The 16,177-nt window shown below is 36.6% G+C and overlaps 1 protein-coding gene across 2 annotated transcripts in view; it reads right to left on the minus strand.

Annotated features, from left to right (window-relative positions):
- Positions 1 to 1,318: 1,318 nt before the first annotated feature.
- LOC124639309 (RILP-like protein homolog) overlaps positions 1,319 to 16,177 on the minus strand; it is a 63,135-nt gene continuing 48,276 nt past the window's right edge. The window contains exons 4-9 of one of the 2 annotated variants that reach the window (XM_047176592.1): positions 14,977 to 15,051; positions 11,112 to 11,210; positions 10,273 to 10,454; positions 9,585 to 9,710; positions 7,525 to 7,620; positions 6,630 to 6,713 (exon numbers count right to left, since the gene is read on the minus strand). In XM_047176592.1, coding sequence (XP_047032548.1) covers positions 7,542 to 7,620; positions 9,585 to 9,710; positions 10,273 to 10,454; positions 11,112 to 11,210; positions 14,977 to 15,051 — 561 coding nt within the window. In that variant the 3' untranslated portion in view covers positions 6,630 to 6,713; positions 7,525 to 7,541. Of the gene's footprint in view, positions 6,714 to 7,524; positions 7,621 to 9,584; positions 9,711 to 10,272; positions 10,455 to 11,111; positions 11,211 to 14,976; positions 15,052 to 16,177 lie in introns of both variants that reach the window. The other variant, XM_047176591.1, reaches the window with a different exon arrangement.

Consider the following 16,177-nt stretch of genomic DNA (forward strand, 5'->3'; position numbering starts at 1 on the left):
ACGCATCCACGCACTACGCTGCATCGTGCGGGGCAGTGTGATAATCGCCTAAGCCCGTAAGTTTGACAACTAGTCTTGTCTTATTATTCATTGATATGGACAAAAACTAATGGAAATAAGTATAAGTATAGTGTGATAAAATACTGTAAATAACTTTGAAATTGAATTGTATCTTAAATATGAAGTAGAGGAGTGAAAACTATTAATATGTTAGCAGATACCTAGTTGATCTTAATAGAATTAATTTACATACAAGATAATTATCGTCAAGCCTTCAAAGTAAAAACTAGCGGACATTAGTTAAGAAGAAATTAATATTATGAACAGGTTCATTTAGCAGGTACACAACTTCGTCTTAAGTGTGATTGTGGCCATGAAAACAGCGGGAGTCGTATTCAAGTAGGTACATAAGTAAGCACACTTCTCATAAAACTAAATCGCGGACGGAAACTAAATTCCTCACACAAATACTTAATTTTTTCTTGATACTTGACAAAAAGTTTGTAGAGAGTTGAAATTTTCACAGATGATGTATTTCTGTTGCCGCTATAACAATAAATGCTACAGTCTTCAAAAATCTTTGGACCCGTTTTTTTTTTTATCATTTTGCACCTACACCCGTGATTTACTAAATAAAACTTCTATCTATGATTATTTGAATAGAATCATCTCTGACTTTATAGCCCCACATTATGACAAATGAATCTCTCTAACTACTTATTTATTATCTGTATCTAACAGACTTCTCGAGACAGGTGGACGTTGCCATCAATTCTTACAACTCAATTACACATGATGTATCAATCTTAGTTACATTTCACTTGTGTTAAGAAAGTTAAATACAGGGTGTGATCGCTTGAGGCGGGCTAATCTGTTATAGTTTTTATTAGCATTACTTTTTAATTTTTGTTTTATATACCTAGTGTTTATTATGGCATTAGACAGTTAGGCCAGTGAGCATTACATTGTGTTCTAGCGCTCTGGAAAGATTTTAGAGTATCAAAAATATAGTTTGAGTAGCCTTACATTTACAAAGTGTACCGTAGTTGTCACAGCCTAATACCACTGCTGGGCAAGTAAGTCGCGTAAAGGGTACCTGTAAAGCTGTAATAGTTATAATTTTCGTAGTAAATAACTGTATTCACTATCACTAGGGATTGAGGTAGCGCAGGTATGTGTAAAAGAATATATGAAGAGATTGATATGTTGTGTCAAATTAACACAGCTGATTTCTTTATGCACATACATTTTAACCAGAGCATTTTGTGATTGAAGATTTTTGTACGAAGCGATGAAAAATGAAATAAAACAAACATTTCAATATAAACAGATGATATAATTATTTTGACACAGTCAACTTATAAATATTACATTATACATTAAGGTACCAATGTCTTTACAACATTATAATCACTACGTGACAACTTTTAGTTTTCAAGAAATTAGTTTGAGTAGGCAAAGGTATCAAACTAAAGTGCCTGTGTTCCCTTCAACCCATTGGAAATGTGTTTTTTTTAATTTACAAAGAGTATTTTTTGGCGAAAATTGTGCATTTACATAAAATAATAACTAAATAGTCAACCAGTAGAATTTTCAATAAAATATCAAAATTAAAATTTTTGGCATAAAATAAGAAAAAAAATGCTCAAAAATATTTTTTTTTTTGAACAATTCCCGCCAAAAAGTCTCAATCACAGTAATTATCAACCCCTAAAATCTAGTACCCAGCAGCACTGTGACTAGAATTAAAAATAAAAATTAAGAAAAAATAAACGAAAGCCTAAAAATATGGAATGATAATCTAAAATTACACTCGCGGACATAAAAACTTGCCCACATATACAGATAACGGATAGCACAATATTTTTTATTTTATTTTTATTTATAAATAACCGTTAAAAACTACTAAGAAACTGTTAATAATATATATTTAAATATAAAGACGTGTATTGTGATGAGCTGTAGGCACTTCACATCGTGTTAAATGCATCGTTATTATGTGTGGGAAATGGCGGATATATTTCACATTGTCAAGTCAATTATTTTTTGAGTACGTACGAGAAACTACGTACGTAAGTAAGTAATGAATTTGTTAGTATATTTATTATAAGAAACTATAGCGTGATGTAAGCAATGGATTTGTTCGATTTTTTTTAAGAATTATAATACTGTAGGTACATATTTAGTTAGTCACCAAGTAGCACTGGGCATATTATTTTGAAACTTAAATTATTACGTACTGTATATTGGAGTCTTTTTGCAAGCATAAAACAAGGTTACGTCACTAAATACATTTGTTAATTAACAATATTGTACTTATACACTGAAATTGTTATTCACAAAATTTATAAAAAAGTGTACTTTTTTAAGTTAAAAGTCTTCCCAAACAAAATAACGATGCATTTGAAGGAATATTTTGTGTAAATCTGAAAAAGTTCTTATCATTACCGGGACTATTAACTCTAAATGTTTACTATTCATGTCAAACTTCAACTGGTTTCCTAGTCTAGTCATTTTTTAACTTTTTTTCTCAAAAACGTGTCTTATTGTCGATGTGCTACAATTTGTATTATCTAGTGAAATAAATATTTTCGAGTATTTTTCGAATAATCAGTAGTTAAAGTTTGTGACTTTATTTGTATTGTTGTTTCTGGATTTTTTTGATAATAATTTTGATGAAGCGACGCTATTTTAGCACCATAAAAACTATAGCGGCAAAGTATAGAGATGGCAATTTGTAATAATAGCATTTATAAGCACCAGAATTTCCATTAACCACTGATTTACTCGAAAAACACTCCACTATTAAAGATTTAGGCTATTTTTATTTGGTAACTTAATACTTTTAACACGAAAATGAAAATAAAATCTAATATCATAATATCAATCGAGTCAAATACATTAAAATATTAGGCCATAAGTGAAAAAATACTGATGGTCAACATAGAAATCGCATTAATTCAACATTACTTTAATGACCCATTTTTTCTGGCCGATAGTGCAGGATGAAGTGTGTATCTATAATTGGCCGAGAGTGTATGATTAAGCGAATACAAAATGTCCGTAGCCTACACCGTGACCAAAGAAGGATATGTTATGTTTGGCCTTTTTAACCAACATTCATGGCACTCACTCTCACAAGAAAAGATGCAGAGAAGTATCATTTAAAAATGGTACAATTTACAAGTCGAGAAAATTTACAAACTGTACTTCTGTCATAGACGCTCAAAATATTCAATTAATGTCAAAAATGTTAACGAATCCATTCACTCACTCATTCATTCTTTTGCTCACCACTCAAGATTTTATATTTATGTGCCTTTTCTTGCGTGTGAATTATAATTAATATCATGTTTATATAAAAATGTATTTTCGTCTACGACAGAAGTACAGTTTAGTAGTTAAAATGGAAGAACATATCTACATTCGCTGCGATATCACATACAATGTATAAAGTATTTAATGTACTTCTTCACATACATTTGACTACACAATTTTGTCACTAAAGAGCAACTTTTCGTGTCTTTGAGGACTGTTTAACCAAACTTTATTTGTAGAATTATTATTAAAGAGCCTAAAGTTATTCCGGTATAGGGTACATCTTACCCATTTAATAATTCCACAGTTAAAATTTCGTTAAACAGTCTTACTACACAAGATTACAATACGGGACAATTAATAAAAGCAACTATTGTTTTCCCCACATGTGCACTTAAAAGTCAGTAATCCAAATTTTTGCTCAATTCAAGCCGCATGCAACGAAAACAATATGTATATAAAAGGTGTCCCATTTTTTCTGTCCCGAAATGTCAACTCACTCACACAGTTAGAAATTGACAAGAATACAGTATTCGCGGTTTCACCCGCATCCCGTGGGAACCACTGCACGAAACCGAATAAAAAGCCTGTAGCTTTATATTCTTCGATAAATGGGCTATCTAACACTGAAAGATTTTCTCAAATCGGACCAGTAGTTCCCGAGGTTAGCGCGTTCAAACAAACCTACTCTTCAGCTTTATAACATTAGTATAGATAAGGCGCTAACACATACCAATAATACGACCTTACTTATAATATCTATCTTTCTACGTAAAAGGTTAAATATTTTTGCATTAGTCAGACATCTTTTTTTTTTGTCACACCAAATAACTGTGCTAGTCTGAATTTAGGCATTTGACTCCTTGACTTTGTAGTGAAACTGGTTACTATTGACTTCACAAAAGTAAAAATAAATTACAAAACCACTGCTGGGCTTCGGCCTACTCTCACACGTAGAAGGATTGAGCATTAATCACCACGCTTGCTCAATGGGGGTTGCTGATTTCAGACTTTATAGTCCAGGTTTGCCTTCGCCTTTAATATAGACCATATAATATTGATATAGACCAATCAATCAAATAGCTAATTTCAGAATAGCAAAGTTATGTGGTGCCTGTAACATTTAAATTCCTTGTGCCCTCAACACTTCACGAATTAAAATTTTGAGTATTATTAAACATTTTTTTCTTGCAGGTACGATTGCAAAGCTGCACTTTACACATAGAGGAACCGAATATTTTGTGCAGTTGACAGCTGTCAGTTTTCAAGAGCAAATACCGTCATTTGTACTGACTGACAGCTACTGTCAACTGCACCAAAAACAGTTTGACAGTTCGTGGGCACAGGAAGTCTCACACAGCCTTTATATAAAAACTTAGCCAAATATCATATAACATGACCATAGACACATATTTCTAATAGCTGCACAGCGAGAATTTCTTTAGATAGCTTGACATAGTTCAGTCTTACTGAAAAGACGACTCGACAGTTTTAATGTCAACCTTATTTTGATGTCCTTAAGGTTAATTTTTCAATATTGGAATGCTTAAAATTTTTACTGAGTCGCCCTTTCAATAAAAGTCAAATGCGAAACCTAGCATAGAACATTCAATTCGAAAAATAAATAAAAATCACAGAGTCATACATTGCCATTCTTTAAGAAAATAATAAATTGCTTAGTACAGAAATACATGAAGGAATTGAACCTAGCTTTGCATTGAAAGTTAAATTATAAAAGCTGCTAAAAGTATAATAGCATTGAACAACTCTATAACGTAATAACTATACTTTACATAGGGTATTAACATCCAAGTTTTATAAAAAAAGTAATATTTTTCACTTTGTAACAGGCAACACTGGAATTAAATGGTAGAAACTTGTGTCAACTTCTACCATATTTTTTCAACATTTGTGAGTCATTTGTTTATTTCTCAGGTTTTTTTTTTTGATAAATTGAATGTTATTACCCTTTCAATTATGGTCGAGATGTCTCAACCACAGTCCTAACATTAGTTTCAATACATGCATTACACACTTGTACATCTCACTATCATTCAAATTATTATTCTCGTCCCAATACAACTTTCTACTTTTACAAGAAACAATTTTAACGAACAACTTGCTAAGCGCGCTCCGTAATATATATTTCCCCTCGCTCTCCCTACATATTCGACAATCACAATTCCTACTTATTTCTACGTAATTGGAAGTATTTGATATATTGGCAACACCGCCGGAGTCAGCGGGGGATATGATTATAGTGGGCAATGTGTCAAATGTCACAGAGTCAGTGTTGCCCGAAAATGATGCAGTTCTGCTCAATTTTGCAAAATTCGAGTTTGGATTTAAATATTTGGAAGTTTTAGCGAGTTGCGATCCTTGATTCCTTTCGAGGTTTTCGCAGCTCTTGAACCCTTGCTTTACTAGAACTTTCTTTCTCAAGTCAGTCGTGACGGCTTGGAGACCAGACCTCCTTTGCTTTAATTTAGCTTCCTCCTGGCTCCACTCTATAGACATGCTCCTGTACACCGGCTCCTGTACTTCAAAGACTTGGTCCTCATCATCAGACATGTTTGTGTCACCAGCTGCTGTGCTCGGGAAGAAACTCCTCAGTCTACTAATTTCTGGTGACACTGGACAGCTGGTGCTATTCCTCCTGTTTGGGATCATCAGCCTAAGTTTTGGTTTGACCTGTTCCTCATTGACATGCTCTACGGGACCCCTATCTTTAATACTGTCAAAGCTCCCAGCGAATGTGAAACATCGTTGTAGTTTACGTATCTGAGGAGACACGCTGCCGCTCGGGGCATCCAGACCCTTGTAACTCTCGTTAAGTACCGCCAACGCTAAGTCCCGTTCTGAGAACGTCTCCACGCCAAAAGATGCACTCCTGCTTCTCGCTCTGTACGGAGAAGTGGGGATATCTTCGAAACTCCTGTATCTATCAGTCAAACTATCCCTCCCATCTGAGTCTACCGTCCATAGGGAACTAACGCTGGTCTCAGAGCCTATGGCCTGCAAATGATTGAAGATGTCGATGCCCCTGTCTAGAGAAATGGAGCGTTGTAAAGGAATGTCGTGCATAAACCTTGGGTCGTAAGGTCCAGTTTCGAACTCGTCGTTTTCTTCGAACTTGTTGCCGAGCCAGGAGTCGAACTCTTGTGTCCCAAGGTTGAGGTCTAGCAGTTCTTGTCGAAGGTCCAGTTCGGATGATGGTGGATGGTCGGAGTAGCGGCGGCGGCTGGGGGGCGGGCGCGAGGTGGGCGGGGCGTGCGGGTGGGAGTGCCTACGCGGGTGCGGAGGAGGGCGGGGCGGGGGCGGCGGGGGCGGGGCGCGGGTGGCGACGCTGGAAGGCGCCCACGGTGAGATCAGACTCAACAAAGAGCTTGCGAAAACTGTGGACACACATACATTGCTGTATTAGTACATACATTTTGAATATAATAACAGGGTCTATCCACTATTGTTTAGTACCCGATTATATTTTTTTTAGTGTGACAGACCCATATATTTAATTTTAAAATGTGTAAATGTTTATGTTCGTTTCCAAGTATTAGCTCGCTCTTACACTGAAAATCTGAAAAAGTCACTTATCGTAACGCGACAGTCACTTATCGTAACGCGACTAAAATATTTAGATTTTTTCTTATATATGTAACATAATATTTTACTAACTATCTACTGCGTTATGTGGTAGTGAAAGCTGTGTGTTTGTGTGTAAAAACATTTGCTGTTCAAACAATACTAATTCAGTCTTTTTGTTCTCATGATAATGTCTTTCGATTGAAGGACGCTCTGAAATGAAAGCGCTGGTGATTGGCTGTATGCAAATAAAAATAAATAAAAAACTACCAAAATAGAGACTTATTATCTAAATGGGCAACACTAATGTTAAAGTACAGAATACATGTTATTTTCACATACCGACGCGTTCTAGAAGTCCAGAAAAAAAGATAAGGTTAAAATTGTTAAAAAATAAATACATATTTAAATGTTTTTGACAACACGGAAGACTTATCTTCTTGTATAAAAACGTGAGCTGAAGGTTGATTTTTCCACGGGGCGAGGGTAAACAATTTGTCTCTTAATAATTAACATCAGATCCAAAACCAAAAAAACACGTCCATCATCACGTCTTATTCAATACACATCGTCAATCATCAGCACAGATTCAGAACGCCCCCCAATTTCCCATCCGGCACGTACCGCTAACAAACACATCTTCAATACCAAGGGCCGAAAGAGATTCGCGGCGGTCCCTCTGCTCTCTTCTCCGGCCGCGACGCCAGCGCCAGCCTGAACCTACCCGCCCCAACAAACAAACGTCAACACAAAACTAAACAGGGGAGAAAAAAATAAAAAAGGGGGGGAAGGTAAAAAAAAGGTAAAAAAGTCGGTCAGTTTTTTTTTTTTGGTGACTGGCAACACTGTCTGTGTAGGTCCAGTCGTATGTTTAAGTAAAAAAAAATAGAGAAAAGATCTACCTAATATTGTAAGTAAATTGACGACTGGCAACACAGTATCTCTGTGCGAGCTCAGTCTTGTCATAATAAAAAAATACCTAAGATAGTTGGTAAATAGACTACTCATTAATATCAAAAATCTCTAATTTTTATTTAAAAAATATTTATAAAAATCTATGTTTATTAAGTCAAAAAAATTATTAGCATTGATCTACAGCACATTAAAATAAGTACTGAAAAAATATTAAAAACATTAAAATTTTTGTTAAAAACTAAAAAAAAATGTGCGAAAATGATCTTGCTGACCGTATTAGCGAGTTACGTATGAGAATTACAGAACAAAAAAATAAATGAAAAGGTGCTGGACATAAAAGAGTGTGGTTTAAACAAAAAAAAGGATAGGATCGGGGGAAAGTGGTCAAGCGTGAAGCGGTCATGACAGTGTAGTGTCGAATGTCGAACATGCAACACCGTGCATAGTACCGTGCGCCATCTCTTTCGGCCCTGGTTGCATTTTTCATTATTTTTAAAACTACACAAAACACCTAAAAACAAAGAAATTTTGAATAAATTCACCGAATAGTACTTAAGGCTAGTTTCATGCTTCCATAGGTAACATATGGGGAAAAATGTACCAGAACCAAATATAAGCTGGAGTGGGGTTATTTTGACGGTTAAGTACTATTTTTAGGGTTAATATGAAGATACTAGATTTTTAGTGTAACTAGCAATAATGTGAGTTAGTAATAATTAATAATGAGAATGTGATTTTTTTATTTAGATACCAATACACCACAATGAGAAATGTAATCTTTGGGACAATTCAATAAAATGTGTTGGAAATGTGCTAATTTTCTAATACTATGGGGGTAATATTATCTAGGGTGTATAATTGCAAACTGTCACCAATAAATCCCTGTCCTTATTAGAAAAAAAAATACCCTACGTATAATCAAGGATAGATCAGGTATAATCAAGGATAATCAAGATATATAGGTGTTTATATACATGCTGCTGGTGCAATATATATTTTATAAAGTGCTTTTCTTGTAAATCATGCATCTTTAAGATACAATAAACTTTATTTGTAAGATAGATTCCATATTTGTCTTATGTAAACCTTCACCATAGGGGACCTAAAGCATGCTTAAAATATTGTATAATATAAATATAGCATGCACTGTCTGTCCACCAATTTTACGTTTCCTCCAATATTTATTTTAAATTTCTACCATCAATGGTAGTTTTTTGTCAGTCATAAAAACCGACCCAATCATATCCTTTTCTTTCTATATACACATCAATAATAAGCCGAATCGAATATCCCCACGTACATATGCTACTGCTACCAATTTTAATATCAGCACGTTTTTAGATCAATTTGGATGCAGTCAGCGTCAAAACCCTCAATAATTTTTTAGATCAATTTGGATGCAGTCAGCGTCAAAACCCTCAATAATTTTAGATTAAAGCACTCGTATATTATGTAGTTCCCAGAAGGTAAGACCCAGGATTTTTTGAGCTGTAAATAAATCTCTTTTTTTTCTATTTGCTTGGAGCATCTAGGGCCTATGTTGGTTGAGGTGGTATTTTTATTTAATTTCATACACCGTCAAAAAACTCCTGAGTGTCCTCCCATTTGGAGGATCCAGGAACTCCGCACAAATATGTACATCATATCCGGATCCCTATCATTCGTCAGAGCAGTACTTCGCTCAATTTGAGGGTCTTAAAACTCCACCATCACAACAATATGTACAAACACTCCTCTCTCTATGAGTCCATCTATGGAGCAATACTCACAACTTCCTGATGCCACTGTTGCGCTTCCACGGTGCATCGTCAGGCTCGGCGGGCAGCGGGCCCTGCACGGGCGCCTCCTCCTCCTCGCCCGCCCCCGTGCTTACAGACGGAGATGTGTCGGATCCACTTGAAGGAGAGGAGATGATCAGACTTTAGAAGAAGTTCAATAGAAGACATATGCTCGTTGGGCTGCGGGTTGTTCGAAATAGTTATCGCGGCCCTGGTACATAAAATGCCTTCGAAAGAACACGATGGGTTTTAGTCAGTAAAAGTCTGACCCTCACTGCTGCTAACCCACAGTGGGAGGGATCATTTGATGATTTTACCACCGGAAAAAAAGGTGCCAGTATTCTATCTACGGTCTCCTCCAATTGAAGATATACCGAACTCATAATTTGGAAATTGACTTGCATGGGCTGTTTATTACAATTAGGTGACATTTCTAAGTACGACGCCGTTAGAAGCCTTGATTAAAAATGATCCTTTAATAAAAATTTGCACGGGTTTGAACGTCAATGATAAGACAGCCCCGAAAAGCCCTTCCTTCACTAACATATAATGGTCGTACGTATGTCTATCTTTTTAATAAAGCCCTATGTGCTTTTGCTAGGAAGATGTCGCACTACTATCTCCCCAACAGCTTGATATGGTGAAGGTGGGCTTGGAGGCTGGTCACACATGCACTCACCTGTCGTGGTGCTGGTCAGCCTGCAGCGCGTGCAGCTGCTCCTCGGCGCGGCTGAGCTTGAGCTTGAGCTCGTTGCGCTCGTGCAGGATGGCTCGCAGCTCCCTCACGCTGAACGTGGGCTTGGAGGACTGGTCATCGTCGTCAGCGCCCTCAGGGGTCGCCACGCCGCATGTCGGGCACTTCTACAAACAAAATGGAGGACAATCAAAAACAATATTTGGGCTGTTTTTGTTTGGGCTCCGGCTACATGATATTTTTTGCACTAATTTCAATCTAAAGTTAAATTGGCGCTGTATTTAAGGAATATGAAGTTCTTGTCAATAAAAAGACCATGAATTTTCGCACTATGATCTCACTCTTTAGGCCTCTGCCTCGAATTTTGCGGGCAGCGGGGGCGGCAGCGGCGGCGGCGCGGGCGGTCACCGTTTGACTGGAGCTCACCGCTCGTTGCCCGCTCCCGCGCCGCTGTATTCGAGGGCCGGTCCATTTGATTATACGCGTAAGATCCTGCCGCTCCCGCGCCGCCGCCGCTACCGCCCCGCTGCCCGCAAAATTCGAGGCAGAGGCCTTAGGAGCTTCCACACGGGCAAGCCACCTGACAGTTTACTTGTGGAAACCAGTTCGTAGACGGAACTGTGCATGTGGTTGGTACAATGTGTCAATCTCATTCGCATTCGCGCAAACTCAAACGGTATCAAGCGAGCTCGCGCGAACCAACCGTAGCTCTGTTACGCGTTACATACGGTTTGCTGTTTATTTCCAGTTTCTCTTATTTACAAACTACATATACATTAATTATTATAATCTACTCTGAAAGTATTACATAATATATTGCTTACTTTGTTCTGTGCACTATCTTGCTGAAGCGCGGCGATGTCCCTCTGCTGTGACTGTACTATGGCGGTCAGCTCCGAACGCTCCTCGCATACTAAGCGCATCTGAAATTAGGAAATATGGACTTTAGTACATCATAAATAAACATTAGTTTATTTACTGAGCGGCTTTATGAAATTAATCCATTAAAATGTGATAAAGAGAAAGAAATAGATAAACCCAATCACAACCCCGTAAGCTGAACTGACCCAACATAATACATTATAAAGAATAATGAATATTTTTTTTATCTATCTATCTAAAGAAGATTTAATTTGTAGACAAAATTAAGCCAAGATCTTATCCTACATAATGGGCGTAATCTTTTTTCATTGATTGTTTGTACGAGAAGAGAAACTGGAATATGGAAGACATGCACAAACCAAAAAACCCTGATTCACGTAATATAGCAATACATGCAAAACACATAAAAAATATCATGCTCATTAGTTACACATGAGTGGACACGTTATTAACAATATTTAATCAAGCAATGTAGACTTTCACTTAAGCCTAAGTTCACCGACAACATGTAAATTAACTGTTTTAAGTAAATTGTCGTGAATGCTGTCGGTGAACTGTAGCCTAGATCTCTTACGCTGACGTCGAGCTATTAGATACACATTGACGTAAAAAGTGATCTCTGTCTTTGATGTGAACGACGTCAGCATTAGCAAATATCATAAACTGCACATGATGATAACTCTTCCGTCAACTAACAATTGATTGAATCTTGTGTTGAAAAAATATATATATTGCGTACACCAAAAGAGAGCTGTTATACAAGTATGACCGCTGTGTGTGTGTGTGTGTGTTTCTGGCACCGTAGCTCTTAAACGGATCAACCGATTTAGATGAAGTTTTTTTTATTTCAAAGCTGTCTTCACAATCCCGCTGTTCCCGTTTGCGATATTTTAGTGGTACATACCTCATGTTTATTGTCGTACATAAAGCTTTCATACAAGGTACATCCAGTCAATATCCGTTCAGTATTATAGAGATGTAGCTGGAACATACAGACATACAAACTAAAAAACCGGGAAACTACTTTAAATATTCCAGCCACCACTTACAATTTTATAAAAATAATTGATTAAGTATATTGTTTTCTTTTTTAAAGTTCCGTACCCAAAGGGTAAAGCGGGACCCTATTGTTTTCGGTCCTCTGTCCGTCCGTCCGCCTGTCACCAAGCTGTATCTCATGAACCGTGATAGTTAGAGAGTTGAAATTTTCACAGATGATGTATTTCTGTTGCCGCTATAACAACAAATACTGAAAACTAGAATAAAATAAATATTTCTGGGGGTTCAAATACAAGAAACGTGATTTTTTTGATAATTTTTCAATATCCATAAATATATACAGAATATTAGTTTGGATGGTACGGAACCCTACGTGCGCGAGTCCGACTCGCACTTGGCCGGTTTTTTATATTACGTTTCGATCGACTTGTAATATTCATACTTTTTATTAATCACTAACTTCCACCAGCGGTTTCACCCGCGGCCCCAGATAAAGGTAACATAACACAGCAATAACAGCAAGAAAGTAACATCGGCAAATGGGCAACCTAAAACTAAAATAATTTCTCAAAATTCGACCAGTAGATCCCGAGAAAAAAACTAACTCTTCATCTTTACAACACATATGTTAGTATGCACTTGGCACTTATGGACTAAAATATCCAACAATATTTTCCATGGCACACCTTCTATTTATATCTAGAGTCGTGTGCAGCGGAACCGAACGTAGTACCCTCCATTTCAAGTGTCAAAGTGTGGCAACAATCGATACGGTGCTACCGAATGTGTGTCAAATATAGTACCGAGTAATAAGTGGATTGCAATAACCGATCCATCGACTTTTTTGCGATAGAAGATTGAATTTTGACATAAGTCGTCATCATCATCATCATCTATCTAGCCCTTTCCCAACGATATTGGAGTCAGCCTTTAGTGTAACAAACAAGTTTTAAAAGGAGCTACTGACTTTCTGACCCCCTCAACTCAGTTACCCGAGCAACCCAATACCTCTAGGTAAGACTGGTTTTCAGACTTACTGGCTTCTGACTTCTGACAAATGCCAAAGTTGTTCAAATGACAGCCGAGATTTAGCCATTTTAACGTACCCTCCGAAACACCTAAACTTCATATGAATTATGTTTTATAATGACTAATCGAAAAAACATATGTAGATGGATCGGTTATTGAAATCCACAACATAAATGGATTAGTCTACTTGTGTTTGTCTTCACGGTTATATACTCTTGAGGGTGAATCCTTGGTTACGCTTTCAGTTAAACCGCTAAGTCGATTAAGATGAAATCTGACTGGAGTGAAGCAGACAGTTTTTTATGAAGGTCAACTTTCCTAAAACTAAAATCCCTGCTGACCCTAAGTTAAAAGTTCATCCTTTCTTCTATTTACGACTTAAAAACTAGTATCTTATATATCGGAAATAAACTCATTATCATCATCCTATTCAGTTTTATTTGGGGTCGGCACAGGTCTTCTTCTATACTTCTCTAATTAACGTCAGCTCACAAGGAAGATGCTCTGTCATATAGTCTGTCATACCATCCATCGTTTCTTTGGTCGTCCCCTTCCTCTACATCCACATATCCTCTACATCTACATTTACGATAGGCCTCATTTATCTTCCATTAAAAAAAAAAAAAATAGTGTCTGCTCTATCTGCATAATAAATCATATCACTGCTTGCATTCATCAGTGTGGACCACGCTGCATTTTAGTGTTCCGTATTTGCGTTGTTCCGTCAATTTATGCTGGATCACGGACTTGCACCGGGGCACTTCAGCTGTGGCAAATGCTTGCTGAGATAAGCGTCATGTGGAATAATGTTAGGGGAAACCAGTGATGCATTTGCAATGGCACTAAAGGTATAATACACCTACGTGTTACTAGCGTCTGCCAACCTCTGTGCAGTGGAAAAACCTCCGCATGTCCAGATAAAAATGAAGTTACCTAAATAAACTAGCCTTCATTGATAAATGGGCTATAAGTATGACATTAGAGGTACAAAATTGTTCTAATCAGTTCCACTGAGATTAGCCCATCCAAGCAAACAAATTCTTCAGCTTTAATATATTAGTTCATATGATATCGATAACGACATTGCTGCTTTACATTTAATTATAAAACATTAAGGGCCTTACTACAAAAACTTTAAACCCTGTTTTACACTTGTCTAATAAAATTTTGGCTGCAAAATGAACCGTATGTCAACGTCATAATTTGACATTTTTTTAGACAAGGCATAAACTGACGTTTAAAAGTTTTTGTGGTAAGACGGTAAGTGATGTAACCGGTCTCTCTCAAAAAGTACCATTGCCAGTCCCATTTCGAAATTCAAAATACAATTTCAAATCCTATTCGACACGATGCAAAGCGGCTTAGCAACGACAAAGGTTTCAAAGTGCTCTCGACATTTATTTGTGCATGGTTAAGCCCGGAGAAAAACGTACAAAATGAGGGGTGTACAGTACAAAAAGCAAAACAAACAAACTTGTGCAGTAATCTAATTATACAAAGGGGCATACAACATTCATTTAAAACTCTTTACGTGAAATAAACATGCATTTACTATATAATTGAAAGAAAAATTACGTGCAACAAGATTAAAAGAAATAATCTGTACAGAAAACCCAATAAACTATAATATGGCAGAATTTTAAATATTGCGCCAACAATAAAAATAAGACACCAAATGACATTTCCAATCTGACATTACAAACGTCACACGTCAAAATTACTAGCGGGCTTTCTACACAACCAATTTCAGTGCTCCAAAACCAATAAAAACAATCTTACCTGATTTTGTATCTGCTTATGTTTCCGCCGGAGGTCCCTGCTGACCTGTGCCAACTTCTCCACTTGATTCGACAACTGTAAATCATCCAAAATTGCCATTTTTACACCACAAGCTCAAAAACAGCCCACAGAATAAAAAATTTCACGCAGTGTTCAAAAACACGTGACGATCTAGTCAAAACGGTTACATCTACGTGTGTAGAGTTTTTTTTTTATCTTGAGATACAAATGTTTAGATAAAAATTGGTGGGTCGTGAAAATAATTGATTTCTATGGGTTGATAAGATACTGTCAACATAACAAGATTCAGGGGGTTCAGATAGCAGACAGGTCCACTTTTAGATTGCGGATGATACAGTTGATAACGGTTGTTATTGTAAATTGCAATGTTTTTGGTAGAAATCTAATTTATTATACATATAAACCTTCCTCTTTAATCACTCTATCGATTGAAAAAAACCGCATCAAAATCCGTTGCGTAGTTTTGAAGATTTAAGAGTACAAAGGGACATAGGGACAGAAAAAGCGACTTTGTTTTATACTATGTAGTGAAGTGAATTCAATATTGCTGTTATTTATTCTTCTTTGTTTCTTATTTCTATTTTATTTCATGTATTTTTTATTTTAATAAAAAAAGTCACAAAAGAGTGCAAAAGTGAAAGTGAAACAATGATACCGAGTTAGAAGTACTCTCGAAAAATCTCAATGATCCTTTAGCATTGTAACATTCACAATAACTCAAGATACCAGATACTAAACTTTTCTCATAAAAAATCCATTCAAACGACATTTCTTAAAAAAATATCCTCATATCCCGAGAGAATTACAAAACCGTGCATTATATTTTTAACTTGATTCCGCACGCGGTTTTACATGGATCCCGGAATAATGCTTCTAGCCCTTCGAAAAGTATTCTTTTGCCTTGGTAGTCTCATAGGAACCACCTATGTAATGCTTAATTTCAATCGGTTCAGTCGTTTGAGCGTGATTGCATACAGACAGATATTACATGAAGGATTAAAAGCTTACTGAATAAAAATACCAAGAAAGAGATTCCTATACGCTCTAGCTAGATGATATCAACACACAGGATAAATAGGTAATGTGTATGTAATAGAAATAGAGAAAAACATCGTATTGATTCCTTTCAAATTGTTTCGGCATTTATTAGATTGTCTGCCCAGTGGGCGGTCCACTTAAA

Source organism: Helicoverpa zea, chromosome 19, assembly GCF_022581195.2.
Source record: "Helicoverpa zea isolate HzStark_Cry1AcR chromosome 19, ilHelZeax1.1, whole genome shotgun sequence".
NCBI lineage: Eukaryota > Metazoa > Arthropoda > Insecta > Lepidoptera > Noctuidae > Helicoverpa > Helicoverpa zea.